Here is a 20,910-nt window from a genome sequence, read left to right as displayed (position 1 = left end):
AAGTTAGGTTTAGTCACATGGTCAAGAGAGAGGATAAAGGTCAATGTTTTTATGAGCTCTGGGCCTTTGCATTTTAGCTTTTGCCTTTGCATTGGCCTTTTCCCCTTTCTTTTCTTTCTTCACCTAAGTTCTGGGGTTCGGGCCATTAGGCCTAGATTTCAGTTCTCAAGTGTGAATCTCTTTCTTCTAAACTTTCTTTCTCTGTTCTCTATCTTATCAGGTAATATCTCACATACATTGGAAACAGTCAATTGTTTGTATTATTTACCATTTCATGCATTTATAGTGTAACCATTTCAACTGTAACTTTAAGTCAGTACTGTAATTAAACCTTTTCATTTACAAATCTGTTGTTTAGTTTTGATTTAAGGTTAACACTTAAACGCTCCATATTTCTATACAATATATTCGTACTCTAGCAACGCTCTCAGACATATTGTGTCCGAAACCGGGAAACGATTGCAGTTTTATTCTCCTTCCGAAACCTGAGATCCCTTACATCTGGTTCTGTTCACATATGATCTGTTAAATGCAATTTACCAGTAAAGACTATGGGCCCTATCTTGCACCCAGCGCAATTGACTTTGTCAGTGACGCATGTATCATTCGTATTTTGCACCGGCGCTCAGCGGGTTTTTCCCTCCACAGACGCACGTCAGCAAACTAGGGAATGAACTTGCGCTCCCTGCACAAAAAAGGAGGCTTGTTTCGGCGCAAACCATCCCTGATGCTATTTTGCAGTATCAAAAAACAATTGCGCCACTGACCAAAAAAGAAAAGTCTAAAGTCAGTGGCGCGTTGCGCGTGGTTCATTATGCTATTTTAAGGGCGCATACTTGACCATAATGTATAGTGTGCACAACGCGCACACACTTTGCTTATCTAATCTACACAGATGCAACAGTTATTTTTGCAAATCATAAATTGTTACAATAAAAAATATTAACACATGAGATAAGGGAAATCATTGTGGTGAGCATTGTGGTGATAATTTTTATTTATTGTGTGGCTGCGTTAACAAATTATCATGCAAATAACGATTAAAATATTTTTATAAGTTTGTTGTGTGGCTGTATTACGTTTATTTTATCTAAATAATAATTAAAATGTTTTCATAAGAAACGTTAATGTATATGAACTTGTTTGTAAGTGTACTTTGGGGTTGGACCTTGCTTGCATTTCTTGGGTCCGATTTCAAAGCCCCAAGCCCTTTCAGCGGTGAGGGTGGACGCAGCGATGTCCTCTGCTGGTGTCAGGTCATGTGTAGAGGCAGATCCACCTCGCGTTACATGGCGTGCCCGATTTATGCTGGCAAGCTTGGGATTCCCCCGTCTCCTGATATCATTGTAGCGCTTGGCGCAACGATGGGGATGCCAGCTGATGAGACAATTGTGGCTATTTCCTCTCACGCCTGTTTAACCTACGCTGATTTGGGCGGGTTTCTCCCATCCCCATACAAAACAACTTCTCTGTCTTTGACTGCTCTTACAAGAACGTGGGTCTCCTCGGCTGTGAACCGCTCCTGACGTGCGCATGGTAAATCCGTCATAATAATAGCAACACGCCATGGAACTTGCGCCCTTGCGTATAAAGGGAATGTTGGATAGCGTTCTGATTGGTTTTTTTTGACGTTGCGCCCAAACCACACCTATGAATAATGAACCTACTTCAGACCAACCCCTTATTGATTGCGCCTGGCGCAAGAGTTATTTCTCCCGCCGGGAAAATAGCAACAGCGCCCAAGATCCGCCCACAAAGTCACTTGCGCTTTGCGCTTCGCACTTGCGTTTCAGATCGTTAAGATAGGGCCCTATGTGTGAAAGGGACTTGTCTGAACTTACTTTTACATCCCCTACATATAGGGTATGCATTGACGTCACTTTTCCACGTGACCATGCGAGAACTCGCCGGGTTGAGTGGCAAAATTTTTTTTTTTACATTTTCCAAGCATCTGTGCTTTATTAGGATGTTTGTATTGGGAAAAAATTTACTTAACTACATTCTAAAGCATATAATCATACTGTGTATTCTTTAATATTGCATATTAAAATTTATTTAATACCTAATTACATTAAAATTGTGTACTTTTTACTTTTACATTTTTTTGACATATAAAAATATATTTTCTTCCAAGTAAACAAAAATTTCCAAGAGTGATGCAATAGTCTCTGCCAAAAGCATCTGAACCAGTTAAACAGATAACAGGGGCAGCATGTATAAAACCTTTGTGAAGAATTTCCATTATTTGCTTAGACATTTTTAAATTTGAATCCACAATCACGCAAATCTTATTTTATTATAACGTCTTACCGAAGGCAAAACAAACAATCTCTGACAAATAATTTTTATCGTTTCATTTTGACAAGCATGTGGAGGGTAAACGTATTTATAAATCTGTCTGGAAATGGTTCTTTGATTGGGTGGGCCACAGGCATGTCGGATCACAGATCGGACCACACCACCCCTTTCAACCCGATCGTATTGATTAAGGTGTTTACATGAAGGCTTTTCAATCCACAAAAAAATTATAATTTGGTTGCATGTAAAAGTGGACAGTCAGTCATTCAAATTGGATATAAACTGACAGTGTAAGCACTTAAAGTAGGTTGGACCTAAGCTCTAAGAAGTGTGGACCAAGCATTCAGGCAGATGCCTTTTAATCATAATTTTTTTAATTTCAAGAAATGTTTCATTCAAGTAACCCTAAACTTTTGAACAGCAGTGTACATATACAAATGTTGTAAAACTATAGGAGAACGAAATGGCACAAAAGGAAATATAACTGTTTACTTATAATATTACTACTAACTTTAGAAATAGTAATGATGTAACTATTTAGTTTGGGGTTTTATGTTTCTAAATAAAACAAAAGACAACTTATAAATGATGAAATGATTTACATTGGATATAAAAAGTCTACACACCCCTGTTAAAACTGCAGGTTTTTGTGAAATAAAAAATTAAACCAAGATTAATCATTTTGGAACCTGTTCCAACTTACTTCCGTACTTTCAACCTATATATTAAAGTGAATAACAATAAGAATAATTTTGTGGCGAAAAAATGGCAAGTAAAGTTGTACAGTAACCAGGTTGCATAAGTGTGCACACCCTTAAACTAAAACTATCAATTTCACACATCTTGAATTTGCAATATTTTGCCATTTCTCCTTGCAAAAGCATTCTAACTCTGTCAAATTGGTCGGGTGTCTACTGTGCACAGCCCTCTCTGGGCCATTCCAAAACCTTGATCTTGTTTTGGTGAAGTAATTATTTTGTTGATTAGAGGTGTGCTTCGTGTCATTGTCATGCTGTAAGGTGCAATTTTGGTGTTTTGGCAGAAACCTTAAGGTTTTGGGCCAAAATTAACGGGTATTTGGAGCTATTCATTATTCCATCCACCCTGATAAAAACCCCAGTTCCAGCTGAAAGTATTAAGAGTGTGCTGTCTTCTGAAGACATAGCTAAGATTCATTTGCCTGATGGACCTTCACTGGCAGATCAGCTGGCCTTGACTATAGGTCGATTGGGTGAGAACATTGGCATGAGGCGAGCTGTGTCACTTGGCATTCCCTCTGACTGGCACTTTGGTTCATATGTTCATGGGGCGGTTCCTGGGCAAGTTGGAATGGAGATGGGACGCTATGGAGCACTTGTAGTGTTCCAAGGTGGACCGAAGGAGGGGAAGGAAACTCTTGGAAGGAAGTTAGGGCAACATATAGTGGGTGAAGCACCAGCTACTCTTGGCAACGTGGACGATATACCATGTGGGGACTCGGAGACGAGACTCTTGCCCCAGACTTTCCTCCCTGATTCCAAATATACAGTAGCACAGTACCTGACTCTACATGATGCACGTGTGCAAGACTTCATACGCTTCAAGTGTGGAGAGAGCATCGGTCAGGAGGAATAGTGAGAAGTAGCCTGGCTCCGCCCTCCTACGTGCTTCCGCTTAATTTTCATTTAGCTTCAACACAACGTCTGGGACTGCTGTGTAGAGTTTTGTTTTCTCCGGCAAAAATCTGCAGGTCCAATCAGCTAACAGAGGGGGGTGGCTAAGAACGATGACGTTGAGGTCGTGCGCCAGACTGAGTGACATACGTCACGACCAACCGTTAGCGATTGGTTATGGCAGATTCAGTGTGACTCTGGGCAGATCCAATAGTTTTAAACTTCGACAGAAAACCCTCCTTAACGGAAGTAACGCTTTGCAATGGAGCGTGGCCAGACTCTCTGTACAAATTAAATGAATGTACGAGAGTCTGGTTGGACCAGGCTAAGTGAGAAGAGCCGTCTGAATGAGAAAATAAAGACTTTTTGTTGTGGTGAAATGCTGTTAAACATAAAGTAGATGTTTTCTTAAAAAATAAACCTCTATGAAAAAAAAATTTCCTCCTAGGACTTTTTATTTCCCCGGCTAAAAAGCCTGGGGTTTTTTTTCTCCTAGGGGTTTTTTAACCCGGGGAGACAGCCTTCTTGGGCTTAATTTAGCTTCCTCTTCTAGACGTTACATTAGGCATGGTGTTCATTTGGTGATGTGCTGTGGGTTTTATTGCACCAAATATATATTTTGGTATGATGGCCCAAGTTCAACTTTGGTCTCAATGGAATATAATACATTATTCCACATGGATTTGGGATATAGAAATATTTGTTTTTACAAACTTTAGATGGACTTGATGATATTTTTGGTTAAAAAATGCAAATAGCCCAAAAATGAAGAATTCAGGAGATTTTTGTCACATGTAAGGAGCAACCAGTACTTGCCAGATATTGTTACAATTGTTTTAATGTTGCTGTAGGCCTCTTGGCAGCCCCCCTTACAATTTTTTCCTGGTTTTCTCATCAATTTTAGGTGGATGTCCTGGTCTTAGTAATGTCAATATTGTGCCATATTTTCTCCACTTGTTAATTATTGTTTTCACAGTACTCCATGGTATATTCAGTGTCTTGGAAATGTTTTGTAACCCTCTGTTGATTGAGATTTTTCAACAATGGGATAATGTACCTGCTGAGTAAGCTCTATACAGCTAATGGCTTTTTCAGTTAGATGATACTCAGAAAAAATAATTTAGGACCAGGCACACTTCATTAATAGTTAAAGTAATTTTAACTGATGACAGGTAAGTACTACTTCATATTTAACTTAATTCTAAGGGCTCTATCTTACACCCGGCGCAATGCAGCGCAATGCGCGACGCAAGTGTCTTTCGCTAGTTTCCACCCTAATTTTCACGTTTAGCGCTGCGTTGTTTAAATAGCAAATGCATTTGCGCCCCCTTTTGCGCCCATAGGGCGTTCTGGTCTGAAAATGAGGTGTGTTCAGGCGCATTGTTGGCGCGTTGCTATTTTGAGGCAACTAAAATAGACTACGCCATTGACCAACAAAAACCTGGTCTAAAGTCTAAAGTCAATGGCGCAATGTGTTTTATGTTATTTAAAGAGCGCATTAGTAAAATGCGCCTATAAACAGGAGGACAACGCGGGTTTGCTTATCACAAAGTACATGAATGCGCAGCAGCACAAAAATGCTTTTAAATATGAAAGATTAAAGGATTGAATGTAAAAGATTATTATTGAGTCTCTTGGACATAAATGAGGACTAATTATGAGATGCTAGAAGGCGCAAAGAGCTGCTTCACCTGCAGCCTGGTAAGTAAATAAATGCTTTGCTTTGAACAAATGCGTCTGTTTTTAAATGTTTTTTTTAATGCTACCTCACGGATTTATTTTATATGATGTACCTGTGGATATGGTGAGATGAGAAACATTTGTAAGTAATGCTTAAAAAAACTCTTTGCTAAAAAAAAACGCTGTCCAAAGTGCTGAAACGTGAGGAGAGCCGTTTGTAATTTTTTTATCTCCTGTTTGTTACAAATAAAGTATTTTTAGAGTACAAACCTTATCTTACATACTTCTAAAATATGTTTTGATGATATTGGATAGCCATACATTTAAAGCAATTACAAGCCTGCTTTTTACTTCCATGACTAAAAGAAAACGGGTTTTAAAGGTTTTAATAAAAAAATAACAATTTCAATACAAGTGAAAACAACACAATTATTTAACATTAATCTTAAACTGGGGATCTTCTACCTCCGCTTAGTTTTTCAGTTTACAAAGTCCGTCATCTAAATAGGGATTAGACAAAGCGCCAGCGCAACTTGCTTTTAAAGGGAATGAGAGCTGTGACTCTCATTGGTTTACTGCACGTTACGCCCAAAATACTCCCATTACAATAGGACCTACCCTTTTCAACCATGCGCTCGGCGCAAAAACAATTTTTCCCGTCGTTAAATTAGCAAAAGTGGATTCGGACACGCCCATTTAGACGTTGCGCTGTGCGCTTTAGACAATGCGCTTAGATCGTTAAAATAGGGCCCTAAATGTAATTGGTTGCATTTGAACACTGCCACAATCATTGTAAAAGGGTGTGCACACTTATGCAATCAGGTTGTTGTACTTGTTTTTATTTTTCATTTTATCATGTAAATTATTCCTATTGTTATTCGCTTTAATAAATAGGTTGCAATTTCACAATAAAGATGGAACAGGTTCTGACATGATTCACCTTGGTTTCAGTTTATAAATCACAAAAACCTCTTTTTATATCCACTGTGCATAGACTATTTTGAATTTTCAGAAAGGGCTGTGAATCTGTCTTTATGCAGACTTAAAAACAAAGTGAGATCACATTACATAAATACTTTTCATACCTATCTGCAGTAATGGATCATCAGGCAAGACTGGCTTCATATATTCATCACTGTCCCATGGCAGTGAGGCATTTGAAACCATCAACAAACTCTCTACCGAACATTTCTGCAAAACAGTACACAACTCAGGCTTCAAGTGCTTCACCAAAATACACCATACGATAGAAAACAATACTTACATTTCCTCGGATATAGTTTATCATCTTTATATACCCATAATCATCGAGTCCTTAAAACAAATTCAAATTTAGAAACATTAAACATAATTTATTGAAAAACCAACCACTGCTGGATTTGGAATTACTTACTGTGTTTTTTGACAAGGTCTGGAATATCTACACCATGGTCTGTCTTACAGTGTTCTAATGTTTCAGAAACTGAGCCGAGAGTCCTGTTTGAAGGGAGAAATAGGTTAGCTTAAAAAAACGCTACCTGATAGTTAAGTTGTAAGTTGCAGGGGCACCACCCCCCTTAAAGTTGTCCAGAAAAGAAAAATACTTTAACATGTTCAGTTTGTTAACATGTTGAATATATTATTACTAATTATTATTACTAGTTACTAAAAAAAATCAAAACTGTATTTCGTTGTGTGTGTCATATCCTACTGAGAACCAGGAAAACAGAGTTCTAGTATTTTGTTTTTTCTTTTAAAAATTAAGTGTTGGGGAGTGACAAACACATTGAAAGAATTAAAAATATACTATTTATTTTTGTTTTATGACATGTCCACTGTAGAATTACATCTTGATTCAGTGTTTTTCTTTTCTTTTTGATTTAAAATGTTTACATTTATTTTATTTTTTACATTCATTTTTATTTTCATTTCATTTTCACCACAATGTGTAATTAAAGGTTATGAGTTTTAAATTAGATATTTGATCCAAGATGATATTTGAAGTAGCATTCTGACTTGGAGACACATAGGAAAATGTTGCTCTTAATACATCTCACAAATGTTCTGCTTTGAATCCGGGCATTCTGCATCTAGAAACATTTTGGAATGTCTAGCATTTGAGGCAAATTGATTGCACTATATTTCCTAAATCTCACATATAGGTGTGGCTTTTTTATTATTTGGTAACACTTTGCAATAAGGTTGTATTTGTTCTATTGTCATAAAATTGTCCATTAACAAAGATTAATAAATGCTGATAAACTAGATTGCTCATTGTTGTTTCATAGATTGCTCATTAATGTTCATGTTAGTTAAAGGGGCAATGAAGCTGTCGATTTTATTGTTTTATACTGTTGTCGGAGGTCTAGTACACCCAGGGCTTAACAAAGGAATAGTGAAACGTAGTAACTTACTAAAATGTTTTACTCACATAATACGACTGTGCCATTCCTGTCAGATCCAATTTTAATGGTGCTTTTAATCACAGTCTTCCTCCAAATCCAGCAATGACTTGTGTTTTCTTTACATATGAACCCGCAGTACACAAAGTAAACAAGCACTCCCCACGCGAGCTGAAACTTCTTTAAAAACAAACTTAAACCATGCATTCCTAATGTTAGGTTCCGAGCCTCCGAGGGAAGGTTATACAGCGACCTTTTTTTTTTCCACAACCGAACACTCCGTTTCCATGGGTACTCATAACAGATCACCACATCAAAATAAAAGTCTCTCAGGAAAAATGTATTTAAAAGTCATTTGGTTACATTTGGCAATCTTTAAAGACATGTTTACTGATTGTTGAGACACTGCATACGTTTGCTTTGCCCCTGGCCCCCGAGGACGTTTTTACTTCTGAAGCTTGCAGGATGTTCATTTAAGTATGATGACCTCTTATATATCAAAATATCAAGTTAAAATTAATTTTTTGATTCACTGCCCCTTTACGCATTTAATAATGTTAACAAATACAACTTTAATGTAAAGTGTTACAAATTATTTTATTCAAAAATTTCTTAGCATCTGCCATAGAACTGCCTATTACACAGTGGCGGAGCCAGAGGGGTGTCCAGGGTGGCACTGGACACCCTTGACATGTCACTGGCCACCCCGTGTGCCACCCCAAATTTAATCGCTATGTTTATTTTCGACGTGCGGCAGTGCAGCACATTGTTAAAAAACAAAACATTATAAATATGAACCCTCCCTGCGGTCGCGGCGCAAACTCTTTATTTTTCAATCATTGCGCAAAGAGACTTGGATTACTCTGCTGATTTTGGACATGCAGATATGATTTATACATCATTTAAAACGTTAAAGTGTCATTTTTTGTGTGTCTATAAAAACTGAATGTTGTGCTTTTCACAAAATTAAGAAAATATACATAATGCGCGTTCTGTTATCTCTCCATCAGTGACGTCTTTTCAAAACGCGTCAGAAAAATTACTGTAACGAATACTTTTCATATCATCAGAAGATGTCATGTCTACATAATGCTTGGAATCTCTTTAAAATTATGTAAGTGAAGTCGTACATTGCTAATACTACATGATTTCACCGTATATGTGGAAGTGTGGTAATTTTCTTGTGGACTGAATAAAGTCTAAGATTGTCAGTTCTTTTTACAACAAAACCCAGCACCATGTTTTTTTTTTATGCTTAAACGGACAAATGCTCATATGTCAAAATAGCTGTTTTGGTGATTTTCATAAACATTTGGTTACTGTACGTCTTAAACGAATAAACATTTTATTGCATTCGGTCTTAACCTAACCTGTTGAAGTCTGTCATTAAAGTTAATTAAATATCAAAAGAAAAAAGAAAACCTTTGCATCTTTTGTATCTTCGTAAATAAAGATTAATTCAAACATCCTTTGTGTTGAGCACTGCTATTTGAAGTAAGTTTAAGGTTTATCATGGAGTTTAGATTTCCTGATCTTTTGCTTCATTAAAGGGATAGTTCACAAAATGAAAATTCTGTCATCATTTCTACATCCCCACGCTGCTCCAAACCTGTACGAATTTCTCTTTTCCGATGAACACAAAAGAAGATATTCGATGCTGTTAACCATTGACTTCCATAGTAGGAATAAAAACAACATGATGGAATTCAATGGATTGTGTGCTTACCATCATTTATCAAAATATCTTCTTTTGTGTTTATTAAAATAAAATACAGGTTTAGAACAACATAAGGGTGAGTAAATGATGACAGAATTTTAATTTTTGGGTGAATCCCTTTAACAGACAGTATATCAGATGTAATAAATACAGTAGAAAGATTTAAAATTCACCCTTATTATGTTTACATAATGCAATCAAAAGATTAATTTATGCTTTCTTGATACATGATTTCACGTCATTTTCTTTTATGGACTATGGACCCCCTAAAGTACCTTTGGCCACCCCCTGGCCACCCCATTAAAAAAATTCTAGTTTCGCCACTGCTATTACAAGAAGTAAAAAAACATAAGAACAAAGTCCTGGTGTCCACTTAGGACATCAAATTAAAGGTCCTGTTTTTTATGCGTTTTTGAAGCTATGATTGTGTTTATGGTGTGCAATATATAACATGTGTTCATGTTTCATGTGAAAAAAAAAACATTATTTTTCACACAATTTACTTATCTCTATACCGCTGTTTTCACTGTCCTAAAAATGAGCTGATGTCTTCTTTGTTCTATGAAGTCCCACCTTCAGAAATACGTAATGAGTTCTGATTGTGTAGCTTGTTTAGCGTGTTGTGATTCGACCAGCAGCTTAGCTTAGCCAGACCCATTTGAGCATAGCTGGCGACTGACGTATTCCTGTGGGCGGAGGTTAGTCAGAAACTCTTATTTTGACGTCATTCAACCGGGAAGTAGAGGGCTGTAGTCCAAACAGGCCGTCCACTGTAGGCTTTGAAAGGGGAATTCTGTTAAAGATTTCGTGTGACGAGATCTCGCGAGATTAAACATCTCAAAATTAATTATGACACAAAATTTCTTATGGAGGTGAAATACTGGCCATTTCTCAAGCAAAAGTCTGCAACCTTTGGAGATAGCATTTGTAGAATGCATACGTCATAAAGACTGTCTTATTACAGAATATTAACAATTATGAAGTTTCCTATTATATTTAGTTAATCGTAAATTGTTGTAATATTCTTATGACTTGCGAATGTAATGCTCAGTTAACTGAAATAAACCAGGCTTGATGACATATGCAGCCTGCATATGTGACCTCCGGAGGATGCAGCTTTCTGTTTGAGAAATGGCCACTGTCCTAATATTAGCATGAAGCTTTAAAGATTTCAATGGATTTAAACGCTGTTTGACTAAAAGTAAGCATCTAAAGTGAAAGTAAGAAAGTAAGAAAAAGTCTGTTAGTGCCCCCTGCAGCCATTTGTTATAATACATAATGCTGTTTTTTATTACAAAGGCTACATACTACTGTAATGTATTAACTTGTTTTGATACTTTATTTGAGCAAATTATTATTGCATTGTCATTGTTATGTAATTTAAAGGTTATTGCTCACTTGGGTGTATTTTATTACCAAAAAATATCAAAATACTTCATTATCAATTAGCAAATTAATTGTTAGGGACAGTCCTAGATTAGTAAAATCATTTCAAAATAATATGATTTCAGTTTCCCATTCATTTATTTTAGAATTTAGAATTTCTTAAAAAAAATTAAAAATCTTGTCCCGTCTCATTCTTGTGAACCCAATCTCGTGTCTTGTCTCATGGATTAAGTGTCTCGTCACAACCCTAATCGCTTGGCATTGAACTTTAAGCTTTATAATTTTGCAGGTATTACATATGCTCTAACAGCAACATTACACAGTAACTAAAATTTGAAAAATGGGATCAGGGAAAACGGGACTTTTAAAGTCGTGTTTTGAAAAGTTCAGAATTATTGTACATTTCTGAAATACTGCAAAATTTTAAGTCTAGACTCTCATGTTAAAAAAAACCATTGACGATTTTCAAGAAAATATATAATCTACAAAAAAAGTATTACTTACTTCCCTTGTTGCCATAAAATGTGCAAATTGCAATTGTCGTTACTCTGTACAAATATATCCACACAAGTATGGTATTACTAGAAAGCCCAGGATTTCCTCTTGTGGCCTTAAATAGTTCACTTTAGATTTGTACACGTTTGTTGATATTTGTTGTTATTATTTTGTGATTTGATTTGTTCATATTTGCGTGTTCAGCATAAATTTCACGTGTTTTATTGTCTCCGCTGTCACTGTGAGAAAAAACATTAATTCATCTACTTCATGTGATGTTTAACATGTAAAGTGAAACACGGCCTCTGTTAATTTGTTCTCTTCTCAAATAAATAAACACAATTTAACTTGTATGCTCATTATTAAAAATTAACATGTGGTTGAAAACAATTATTATCATTAAAACATGAAATGATGGATAATAATTGACTATGACGGAATTTTTACAGTAAGATTTTAAGCATTTTATCTAAGCAGTAATGATACATCTTTACCTAATAAATGGCTATTTACAGTCCTGCATTACTACAGAAAAAGTTTGATTTTGAGTTTGTCTAATTTGATAATTCGTTGTGAAAGAAAGTTCTGTTTAAAGTTAGAGATAGGTCTGTGGATATACAAAACAGTAGCAATTCTGACATTCTGAAAATTGTTAGTCAAAAAATCTGTTTCAACTAGACGTGCGAATGAGGCAGAATCGCGTCTACCGCACCGCGCTAAACCTCCAGATGCGCGTCAACGCATCTTCACATTGACTTAACATTGAAATCACTCACGCTTGACGCCTCTACCGCGACTGGTGTGAACGCAGCATTACAATGTGTGTCATGCAATTTCCACTCCTCGCCGCATGGTTGTAGTATATTTTTACTAAATACAACAATTAATACGTGCATCACCGGAAGCGGTTGATATTTTGAGCTTTCATCCCTGAGGTTTTTTAAGTTCACAGCAACTGTTTGAAAATTTTTGTCACTTTCAATTGATCGATGTGCTTCCAATAAAATCACTTATGAAGGGCACTAATGAAAGGAAGGTGTGTCAAAATATTCATCTTTATTCTTGGTACTAACGAAATTTCATCAAAATCCATGGTGGAGAAGGTATTTAAATAAATTGCGGAAATTTGGTAGTCACATTTGTGGTGGTAGATTAGCGAACATCCTGTCAGAAGATCAGAACTGCAGGCATCGTTCTAAAACCCATGGTTACCATGGGTCTGATGCCCATTCCAACTAAAGCAGTAAATTTTCATGACTTAATTTGAAAGAACTAACAAAATTCTACCTTTTGTTCAAATTTCATGCAAATATCTGATAAAAGCAAAAACATGTGAATAAGCAGCTTTTTCGGTCACACAGCTTCCAATGAAATCCATATATAACTTTTTCATCTAATTTCTAATTATTAAAAATATCATAACTTTCTCAATTCTTAAAGGAACAGTATGTAAGAAATTTATATAAATTATTCATAAAATGGCCCTGATATGTCACTAGACAATAAGAAATCATTTTAATTTCAAATACTTATATCACTGACAACAGTGGTCTGGCCAGGATATTGTCATTTAAAAAGTGGAGTTGCAGCCCTCAAATTATGTTTATGTTGTCATTTTGTGTATTGGCCACCAGTTGTGTGATTGCAGTACCAGTTTTAGCCACAAGTTTTGTGATTGCAATACCAGTTTTGGCCACAATCCTACATACTGTTTCTTTAACGGATTTTTACAATCCGTTCATTTTTGTAAAGGGAACTGTCTGCTCATGTCATCATACCTAAAAACAGCTGCTTCTTTTGCATAAATAACATTATATCGCATGCAACACGGTTTGTTTCTAACAAATATATAGTTTTCAAATGTTTGTAAGGAAAGTACGGTTTCTCTCGAATCTTACCTGTGGCACAGCACACACAGGACAGACACATCAGATCCCTCCTCTACTGGCAGCCACTGTTCATCATCACTGTCCGACAGCTCAGGCACATCATCACACAGCTCACCTTGAATTTTCGGTCCATCGAGAACTATAACAAATGACTGTTCCTCAATACACTGTTGAACATCTGGATTTAAAAAACGCATTAAAACTAACGGCCATGTCATAACAACACAAAACTTGTGATTAATTTTTTTGAAAATTGCATATTGCTGTAAACGTATAATACTGTCTTAATAACAATAGCCTACTTATTGTCTTAAATTAAAACAATTACAATCTGTTTGGACCGATATAGACCACATTCAACAAATTCACGTGTACCTGTGTGCGCTGCCATATCGTACGTTTGTCTGTTTGCGTTTACCTCTTCCGGGTCAATTTTATTGAACTGAACTCTTCCTTGTATCAAAAACGTAGCGAAACTCAATAGAACGTTCCATTGCAACACCAGCACCCAACCGCAGCAAGAGGTCCTCCGCCATTTTGGGGTGAACGTGACCAGCAGTCATTATAGCTTCTTTTTGTCGCTATGGCATTTTCACCTGCTAAAAAAATTAACTCAATAAAGCTGTAATCCAATCTGAATCTTGACATTGACAAACAGAATAACGTACAATCACTAGTAATCATCAAATCCTTTTAACAGTTTATTTTACAGACTTTGCGTCTAGAAATCATGTCAGTTTTTATTAAAAAGTTAGGATTATAAACACTGGATTAATATCAAAATGTCTGTTCTGATGTGTCTGTGAAATAAATTAATGTTAGATTTATCTCTGAATTAAGTACATGTAAGACTGAAGTAATATGAGTTAATCTAAGGTACACATAACATACAAAAAAAAGTTATCAATTAAATAAATGCATTCAGCAAATCATTTTAAAAAGCTCATTGTAATTTGATGTCATGTTCGTATAAATCGTTATGGTTTCTATGGCTACTTTCAGTTCCTAAAAGGAATTAAGTTTGCAAATTCACTAAAACAGTGGGTTGCAAGTATTGCGTTCTTTTAATCCACTTTGACTTCTCTCTGGTTGTCATTCTGTGTATCTATGCTGTTGTCCAGTTTGCATTTTCACCCCAAAAAGGCGACCGCGCTACCGAAGCGCCACCTAGTGTTTCCAAAAAAGAATCAGAGTTTCACCTCTTGGGTTCTACGCTCTTTGCTTGTATCACCATGAGAGGTCGCTGTTATCCTTGCAATTCAAAACATTATTGTCTCTTTTTGTTGCATACTGACTTTAAGAAAACTAGATGCAATTGCATCTACAACCCCGTTAAGTGTTTAATGAGAATTATCATTCTTGTTTTTCTTACAATTTTAAAATAACATTTTGGACACACTGGACAATTTATTTTTCTTATATGGCCTTAAAAGCCTAATACAGTTTAAAAAGCAGCCTCCTATAAAACGTCTTTCTCCAAAATTCATTGGAAACACGGTAAACTGCTGCAGTTAGATTTGCTCCTTTCAAATCTACAGGTTTTCAATAGTATATGCATATAATGCTAGTATATAATATTCTGCTAAATAGCTTCTAAAATTAAAATGTATTATGCAAGTCTAGGGCAAATAAATTCAAATGTCAGTCAAAGGAAAGTATTAAAGCAAATTATTTTATGTCAAAATTATTTTAAAACCATTTTTATGATCTGGACATATGCATATAATCCATGTTTTGACTGGTACAGTGGTTGATGAATATTTCTTTCCTGAGTTTATGTGCATTTACAAAACCACAATAGAAACACATCAGAGTCTAGAGGAGAAAACAGAGAAGCACAACACAAACACCATAGTACAACATAGTATGTTACCTTATATATGATGAAAACATGTCAAAGTCTTTTGAAACAGCTTTAAGAAACAGCTTGAAACACTTTTTTTTTTGCTAATTGTTCTGGCAGAATTGCACAAAAGAAAAAAGGTCATATTTTCCCAAGATTGTATATGGCTTTATTTTCAAGTATTTCTACTTTTTGTTCTCCATCCTTTAGTGTGTTGACTACCATAGCTCTAGTCAGTGAAGTGATTGGGATTGACAATGCAGTAGGGAAGATATAAGACAATGGACCAAGAAATTTCCTGGCCATCCACTCAGCTGGCCTGCTCTCCTGTCTGTCCACCAATAACACCCTAACCACAAAAAAACAGCCCATATAAGAACATCACAGGGAAAATAAACATTTTACAGGAAAATAACACCTTATAGGAAGAAATTTTACTAGTTATTTATGAACAAAAAGAAGTTGAATAACACCGCTGGCCGGTAGATAGAGAGACGCTCAAAGCCAAGGATCTCAATATCTGCTTCAACCTGTCCCTGCATATATACAGTAGTTGAAGGCAGTATGCCAGACACATACATGAATGAATCAGTAAGACTGTGTTTACTGTTTTTTGTGGGAATTTTATACTCCAACAACTACCCAAAGTTATGTCAGCATGTAAGTCTCTGTGGTACCTTAGTTTTCAGATAGAGAAAGCTGCTGGTTTTGTCTGCTCCCTTGGATGATTCCAGATGAAAGTGAGAGCAACCTCCTGCTTTAGCAAGTTCTGCTGCCTTGAGTACATAGTCATGATCTACACGCACAAACCCTTCCTATAGCCAATACAAAATGTGTTTAATGTTCACCATTGAAAGAAAATTAAGATACCAGGGCTCTTATTCATCTTTGGTTGATTAGAGTTCTTTTAAAAAGTAGATTTCTTTAAAGGAACAGTATGTTGGATTGTGGCCAAAACTGGTATTGCAATCACAAAACTTGTGGCTAAAACTGGTACTGCAATCACACAACTGGTGGCCAATACACAACATGACAACATAAACATCAGTTGAGGGCTGCAACTCCACTTCTTAAATGACAATATCCTGGCCGGAACACTGTTGTCAGTGATATAAGTATTTGAAATGAAAATGATTTCTTAATGTCTAGTGACATATCAGGGCCATTTTATGATTCATTGATATAAATTTCTCACATACTGTTCCTTTAAACATACGTTTATCATCTTAAAAAATGCAGCATTTAGTAGCATCTTTTATTGTTTTATGAATTAGCAATAATAAAAAAAATCTGAAAGTCATCTTACACTTAATGAGAAATGACAAGGCATCTATCTATAACATTTCTATTAACTGGTTTAGGGGAAAAGTATGGTATATATTTAAGCACTACAAACATCACATCTAAACCATACATTTCCTGCTTTGGCTTTGGTTGTTCCTAGACAGCAGTATCCCACATCATGGCCCTGAAACACTTCAGCATACTCATCCAGCTTTTCAAAATCCACCACCTTCTGCACCTAGGAGCAGGAAAAAAGCATTTCGTTTTTACCAGATATCCATCCTGTATAGTGGCCCCCAAAATATTCTGACACTAAGTCCACATTTAAAAGGCAATTACTTTACTTAGATAGTAACAAAAATATAAAAAGACAAAATATTAAAACGTGGCATCTGTGATTAAAATTATGCTTAACGCTTCTAAGAATGGTACCAAAATTATCTATATCTAAGCTCAGAAAAAGTATATCAATTATAGCTTTTATTTTTTGGTCACATTTTGTATATGAGGAGCTCACATGCAAAAGCTGCTAAAAACCACTTCCGTCAAAAATGAGATAATGATATAAACCGAATGCTTTCGGCATGTTAAATAATATCATCAAATATTTTCGCTTTGAATCCGATATATCCCGGCCTTTGGCCATTCAGAAATACCTGTTGGTTTGCAGAATCCAAGTGTGCTAAAAAATGCTAATTTACAAGAAAACATGACAGACGCACTTAAAGGGTTTTGCATCTGAGCTCCTATAAAGGTATCTCATATATCCTTCAACATTTATGCAATCTATCTATATTTTTAAGAGTGGCTAAATATTTTTAAATGAGCAACGTATGTGAACTTTACAAAAACTACACACATTACCAGATTCTCACAGAATTCGTCCTCAAAATTTAACTGCCTTCGGCCAATAAGAGTGATCTTGGAGAATATGTTACTCTTCATTATTTCTTTTAGTAGCACCTTTCCAGTTTCCCCAGAAGCACCAAGAATAAAACACATTTTGTTTTTCTGCTGATAAGTCTCTGCCATCGCATTCAGATCCATTCTGTAATGAAACAGCAATTTTAAATAGAAATGTTTAATTCTTACAACATGGCCATAGTGTAGATTTTGCACATTTACAGTGAATATAGAGGTGGCCAATTAAAGATTTACCATAAGAAAAATGCCATCCAGGAGCACTCAGTGGCCCAGACAGTCGACACTTCATTAAAGAAATTCAAAAATGCTGACTGACATATTAATAAAAATCCAACAGAGCAACCTCTATCAAATTATTAAAGGGTAGCCGAACTATGAAGATTTGCATGCCTTGAAGAAAAAAAAATCGCTCAAATATAGACTGTTTCAAGCGGCTTTCGTGGTCATCATGTAACTTCCGGTAAACTCCGCGAAGAATAAATAACAATAAAGTCCTTTAAAAGTAGTTTATTTATAAAACAAGCAAAAATAAACAACAGATTACATAGGAATCCAAAACATTTGTTATTTTCGACGAGGTATATGTTTAAGAGTTCAGTTTCAGCAACTTGTCACACCATTAAGCAAACAGAAACCGGAAGTAAATCCTCCTGTCGGTTTTTACGTCGCCACATGAACTCGAAGTGGTCATGATAACGTCAACACGGCGGATGATGTCCATACTTAATGCGACTAGGCTAATAAACTCTTTTAGCGCTCGATAAGAAGGCACTTATTGAAATTAAGTAAATCTCAGAGAGTATGCCGTTTCGAACGCAGCATGGGGTTGCATTCGAACCATTCATACAAGTCTATGATTGAGACTTTTGATGATGCGTGATGACCATGACGTGGGGGCCGAGATATGCAGTCTTTCTAGGATGCATCCTCGCATTTGAGAAACAGCCTGGGTGTGTCAGTTAAGGGAGACATACAAAATATCCAGAGCAGTTTGTCTCCTGGGACAAGATTGAAAACCACTACGTAGAGCGGTATTGGCTAAATACGCTCTCAAAACAACAGTATGACAGTTAAATAGATAATAATAAACAGTATGATTGTGTATATAACATTTCGTTTAAAATGCGCCGAAGCATGATACTTAACGTTACCAGTAAGACATTGTACAATACAATAACTCTTTCAATATGTACAACTCAATGATAATATAATCATGCTTAACTTACATTGACTACGGAATGTAGCGCAGATAACTGATGATATTGTAATCCAAATGATGTGCGCGTGAATAAAATCGTTTAACATTAGAAAATACAAGAGACAATGCAATGTAAACCGAAAGACACGACAGATAGCGCTCTGGTGATGACGTCATCACAAGGACGCGTCATGACACTTTTCTAAAGCAGAGGTCACCTTTTGAGCTTGCGAGTTGTATTTATTTTTTAATTTGTGGGCGTTTCTTCAACTAGGGGCACTTGTGAGTTTGAATAAAAAAACTTGCTTAAAAGTTAATCATCAACACAGTCTGATAAGTTTAAGCAATTTGTGTAGTTTTAAGGTCTGTAGGACAAACTTTGATTACAAGAGAAATTGATCATATTTTACGGGTCATTCCTGGGAATCGATAATATTTCAGTCCCCTAGATTTTTGAAAGTGGTGATTCACCAAAATGAAATATTAAAAGCTTTTCGTGATACTTTGGTATTTCCTTTATTGCATTTAAATAATTTTATTATTGCAAAAATCTTATTTCTGTTTTACAGCAAGCATTTTGTCATGTCCCTAGGGTTCTTCGCTGAATTTGTACTTGGAAAATAATTAATAACATGTGCACAGTGTCTATAATTTTAGGCAATAATGCAAGTATTTATTTGTGTTCTTTGCTTTTGAAAAGAAAAGAAAATTAAAAAATGAAAGATGATTTGATAAAAAACAACTTATAGGGGCGGTTTCCCCGACAGGGATTAGCTTAATCCGGGACTAGGCCTTAGTTCAATTAGAAAATATAACTAGTTTTTTATCAAATCAAAGGGCACTGATGTATTTAAAGATATGTGAGTGCAACTTGTTTTCAGTTTGAACAGCTTTTAAAAAATTTTTAGTCTAGGACTAGTCTAATCCCTGTCCAGGAAACCACCCCATAAAGTTGATCTTGTGCATTGTTCCAATTCTATACCCTTTCGTGTTGTTAGTGGCCAATAATGGCCACTAAATTAAACGGCTGTAAAAATTAGATGAATATTTTTTTAATATTTTGCATAAATATGTTATTCAACCCTGATCAAAACTACCAAATGTTTACAAAAATTTCATGATTTTAACTCTTTACTTGCCAAGTTCATAAGTGATGTCACTGATTTGAGGGGAAAAAAGACTCATGGACTTGATTTTTTTCACCTTTTTCACAGTCTTGGGCATGCCAAAGATTAATAAAAACATTGGCTTTGATGCATTTTTAGTTTTTGTTCAGCATCAGATTTAATTTTTTTTCTCCATCTTTATGGTTTGTGGCCATTTTTGCCCCATTGACTTCCATTATGACCACATTTTTTGATTGCAAAGCCTGACTTCATATAATCATGCATTCTTGATTGTTGGTGGTTTACCAAAAGAGGTAATGATGGATTTATATGGATTATAAGAGTTATATGGATTATAACAGCATATTGTGTGTGTGTGTGTGTGTGTGTGTGTGTGTGTGTGTGTGTGTGTGTGTGTGTGTGTGTGCGTGCGTGCGTGCGTGCGTGCGTGCGTGCAAAACAATAGTGCAAGATGGTCTGCGCTATTCAGTTCCTCCTGGAAACAGCCGCGCGTCTCTGTTGTTAATTGACCATCAGCAGCATCAGAGACATTGGAGGGGACTTAAACTCCAAGAAAAGCTCTGGAGATCACTTCATTTCACACACAATCTTCCATAATTCATCTATTGATGAAGATATATTAATTTTTACAGTTAAGGCGAGGCTACAGATATACCCAACAAGGTTAAATGTGTCAATTTGGTATCCTCGTTCCCACCCATCATGGTGTATACATCATGGACAAGAACAAGTCATAGAATCCATGTCACACATATTAAATGGCTGTCATAATTACAAATATTGCTCAATATCCTCATTGGAAGTTGCCATATATGGAAAAGAAGGTGCTGTGTGTATCCATAAATATGCTGTTTAAATTGTCATTAAATTCACATTGGTGGATCTGGCCTTAGCAATGTTCTGTATCTGTAACATTTATGTCCTTATGTTTATTTATTATGAATTGTGGACCTAAACAAAGTAGTTAAATGTGCACGAGTGTGTGTGTAGGGTTAGTGTTAGTATTGAGAAGAGAGCACCTCCCTCGCACACCAGT

At 35.9% G+C, this 20,910-nt stretch overlaps 2 protein-coding genes across 6 annotated transcripts in view; both read right to left on the bottom strand.

Moving 5' to 3' along the window:
- The window catches only part of prmt3 (protein arginine methyltransferase 3), a 153,289-nt gene extending 139,226 nt beyond the window's left edge, over nucleotides 1-14,063 (bottom strand). Inside the window, exons 1-5 of one of the 4 annotated variants that reach the window (XM_055195895.2) lie at nucleotides 13,917-14,063; nucleotides 13,508-13,637; nucleotides 7,024-7,106; nucleotides 6,895-6,944; nucleotides 6,716-6,821 (exon numbers count right to left, since the gene is read on the bottom strand). In XM_055195895.2, coding sequence (XP_055051870.1) covers nucleotides 6,716-6,821; nucleotides 6,895-6,918 — 130 coding nt within the window. In that variant the 5' untranslated portion in view covers nucleotides 6,919-6,944; nucleotides 7,024-7,106; nucleotides 13,508-13,637; nucleotides 13,917-14,063. Of the gene's footprint in view, nucleotides 1-6,715; nucleotides 6,822-6,894; nucleotides 6,945-7,023; nucleotides 7,107-13,507; nucleotides 13,677-13,873 lie in introns of all 4 variants that reach the window. The other 3 variants (XM_055195888.2, XM_055195889.2, XM_055195887.2) reach the window with 3 other exon arrangements.
- A 972-nt stretch (nucleotides 14,064-15,035) lies between these two features.
- htatip2 (HIV-1 Tat interactive protein 2) lies at nucleotides 15,036-18,962 on the bottom strand. 2 transcript variants are annotated; one of them, XM_055195957.2, is made up of 7 exons: nucleotides 18,776-18,962; nucleotides 17,784-17,832; nucleotides 17,490-17,673; nucleotides 16,756-16,863; nucleotides 16,019-16,156; nucleotides 15,816-15,877; nucleotides 15,036-15,690 (listed from the first exon to the last, which is right to left on the bottom strand). In XM_055195957.2, exons 3-7 carry the CDS (start codon nucleotides 17,670-17,672, stop codon nucleotides 15,483-15,485), a joined length of 699 nt encoding a protein of 232 aa, XP_055051932.1. In that variant the 5' UTR covers nucleotide 17,673; nucleotides 17,784-17,832; nucleotides 18,776-18,962; the 3' UTR covers nucleotides 15,036-15,482. The 2 variants fall into 2 exon arrangements, with proteins under 2 accessions (XP_055051932.1, XP_055051926.1); XM_055195951.2 differs by lacking the exon at nucleotides 17,784-17,832 and having other exon boundaries at nucleotides 18,776-18,960.
- Nucleotides 18,963-20,910: the final 1,948 nt, after the last annotated feature.

The sequence above is a fragment of the Misgurnus anguillicaudatus genome, chromosome 21 (assembly GCF_027580225.2).
Source record: "Misgurnus anguillicaudatus chromosome 21, ASM2758022v2, whole genome shotgun sequence".
Lineage (NCBI taxonomy): Eukaryota > Metazoa > Chordata > Actinopteri > Cypriniformes > Cobitidae > Misgurnus > Misgurnus anguillicaudatus.
The sequence above is the reverse complement of the archived record's forward strand: the minus strand, read 5'-3'. Positions and strand labels throughout refer to the sequence as shown.

Bases quoted from the DNA above. Each gene is read 5' to 3' on its own strand.
- htatip2 (XM_055195957.2), bottom strand. From the start codon at position 17,672: ATGGATCTGAATGCGATGGCAGAGACTTATCAGCAGAAAAACAAAATG. The intron at 16,864-17,489 runs GTAATGTGTGTA...TCCTGCTCCTAG, and splicing joins ACGAATTCTGTGAGAATCTG to GTGCAGAAGGTGGTGGATTT. The intron at 15,691-15,815 runs GGTGTTATTCAA...TTTTGTGGTTAG, and splicing joins CTCTCTATCTACCGGCCAGC to GGTGTTATTGGTGGACAGAC.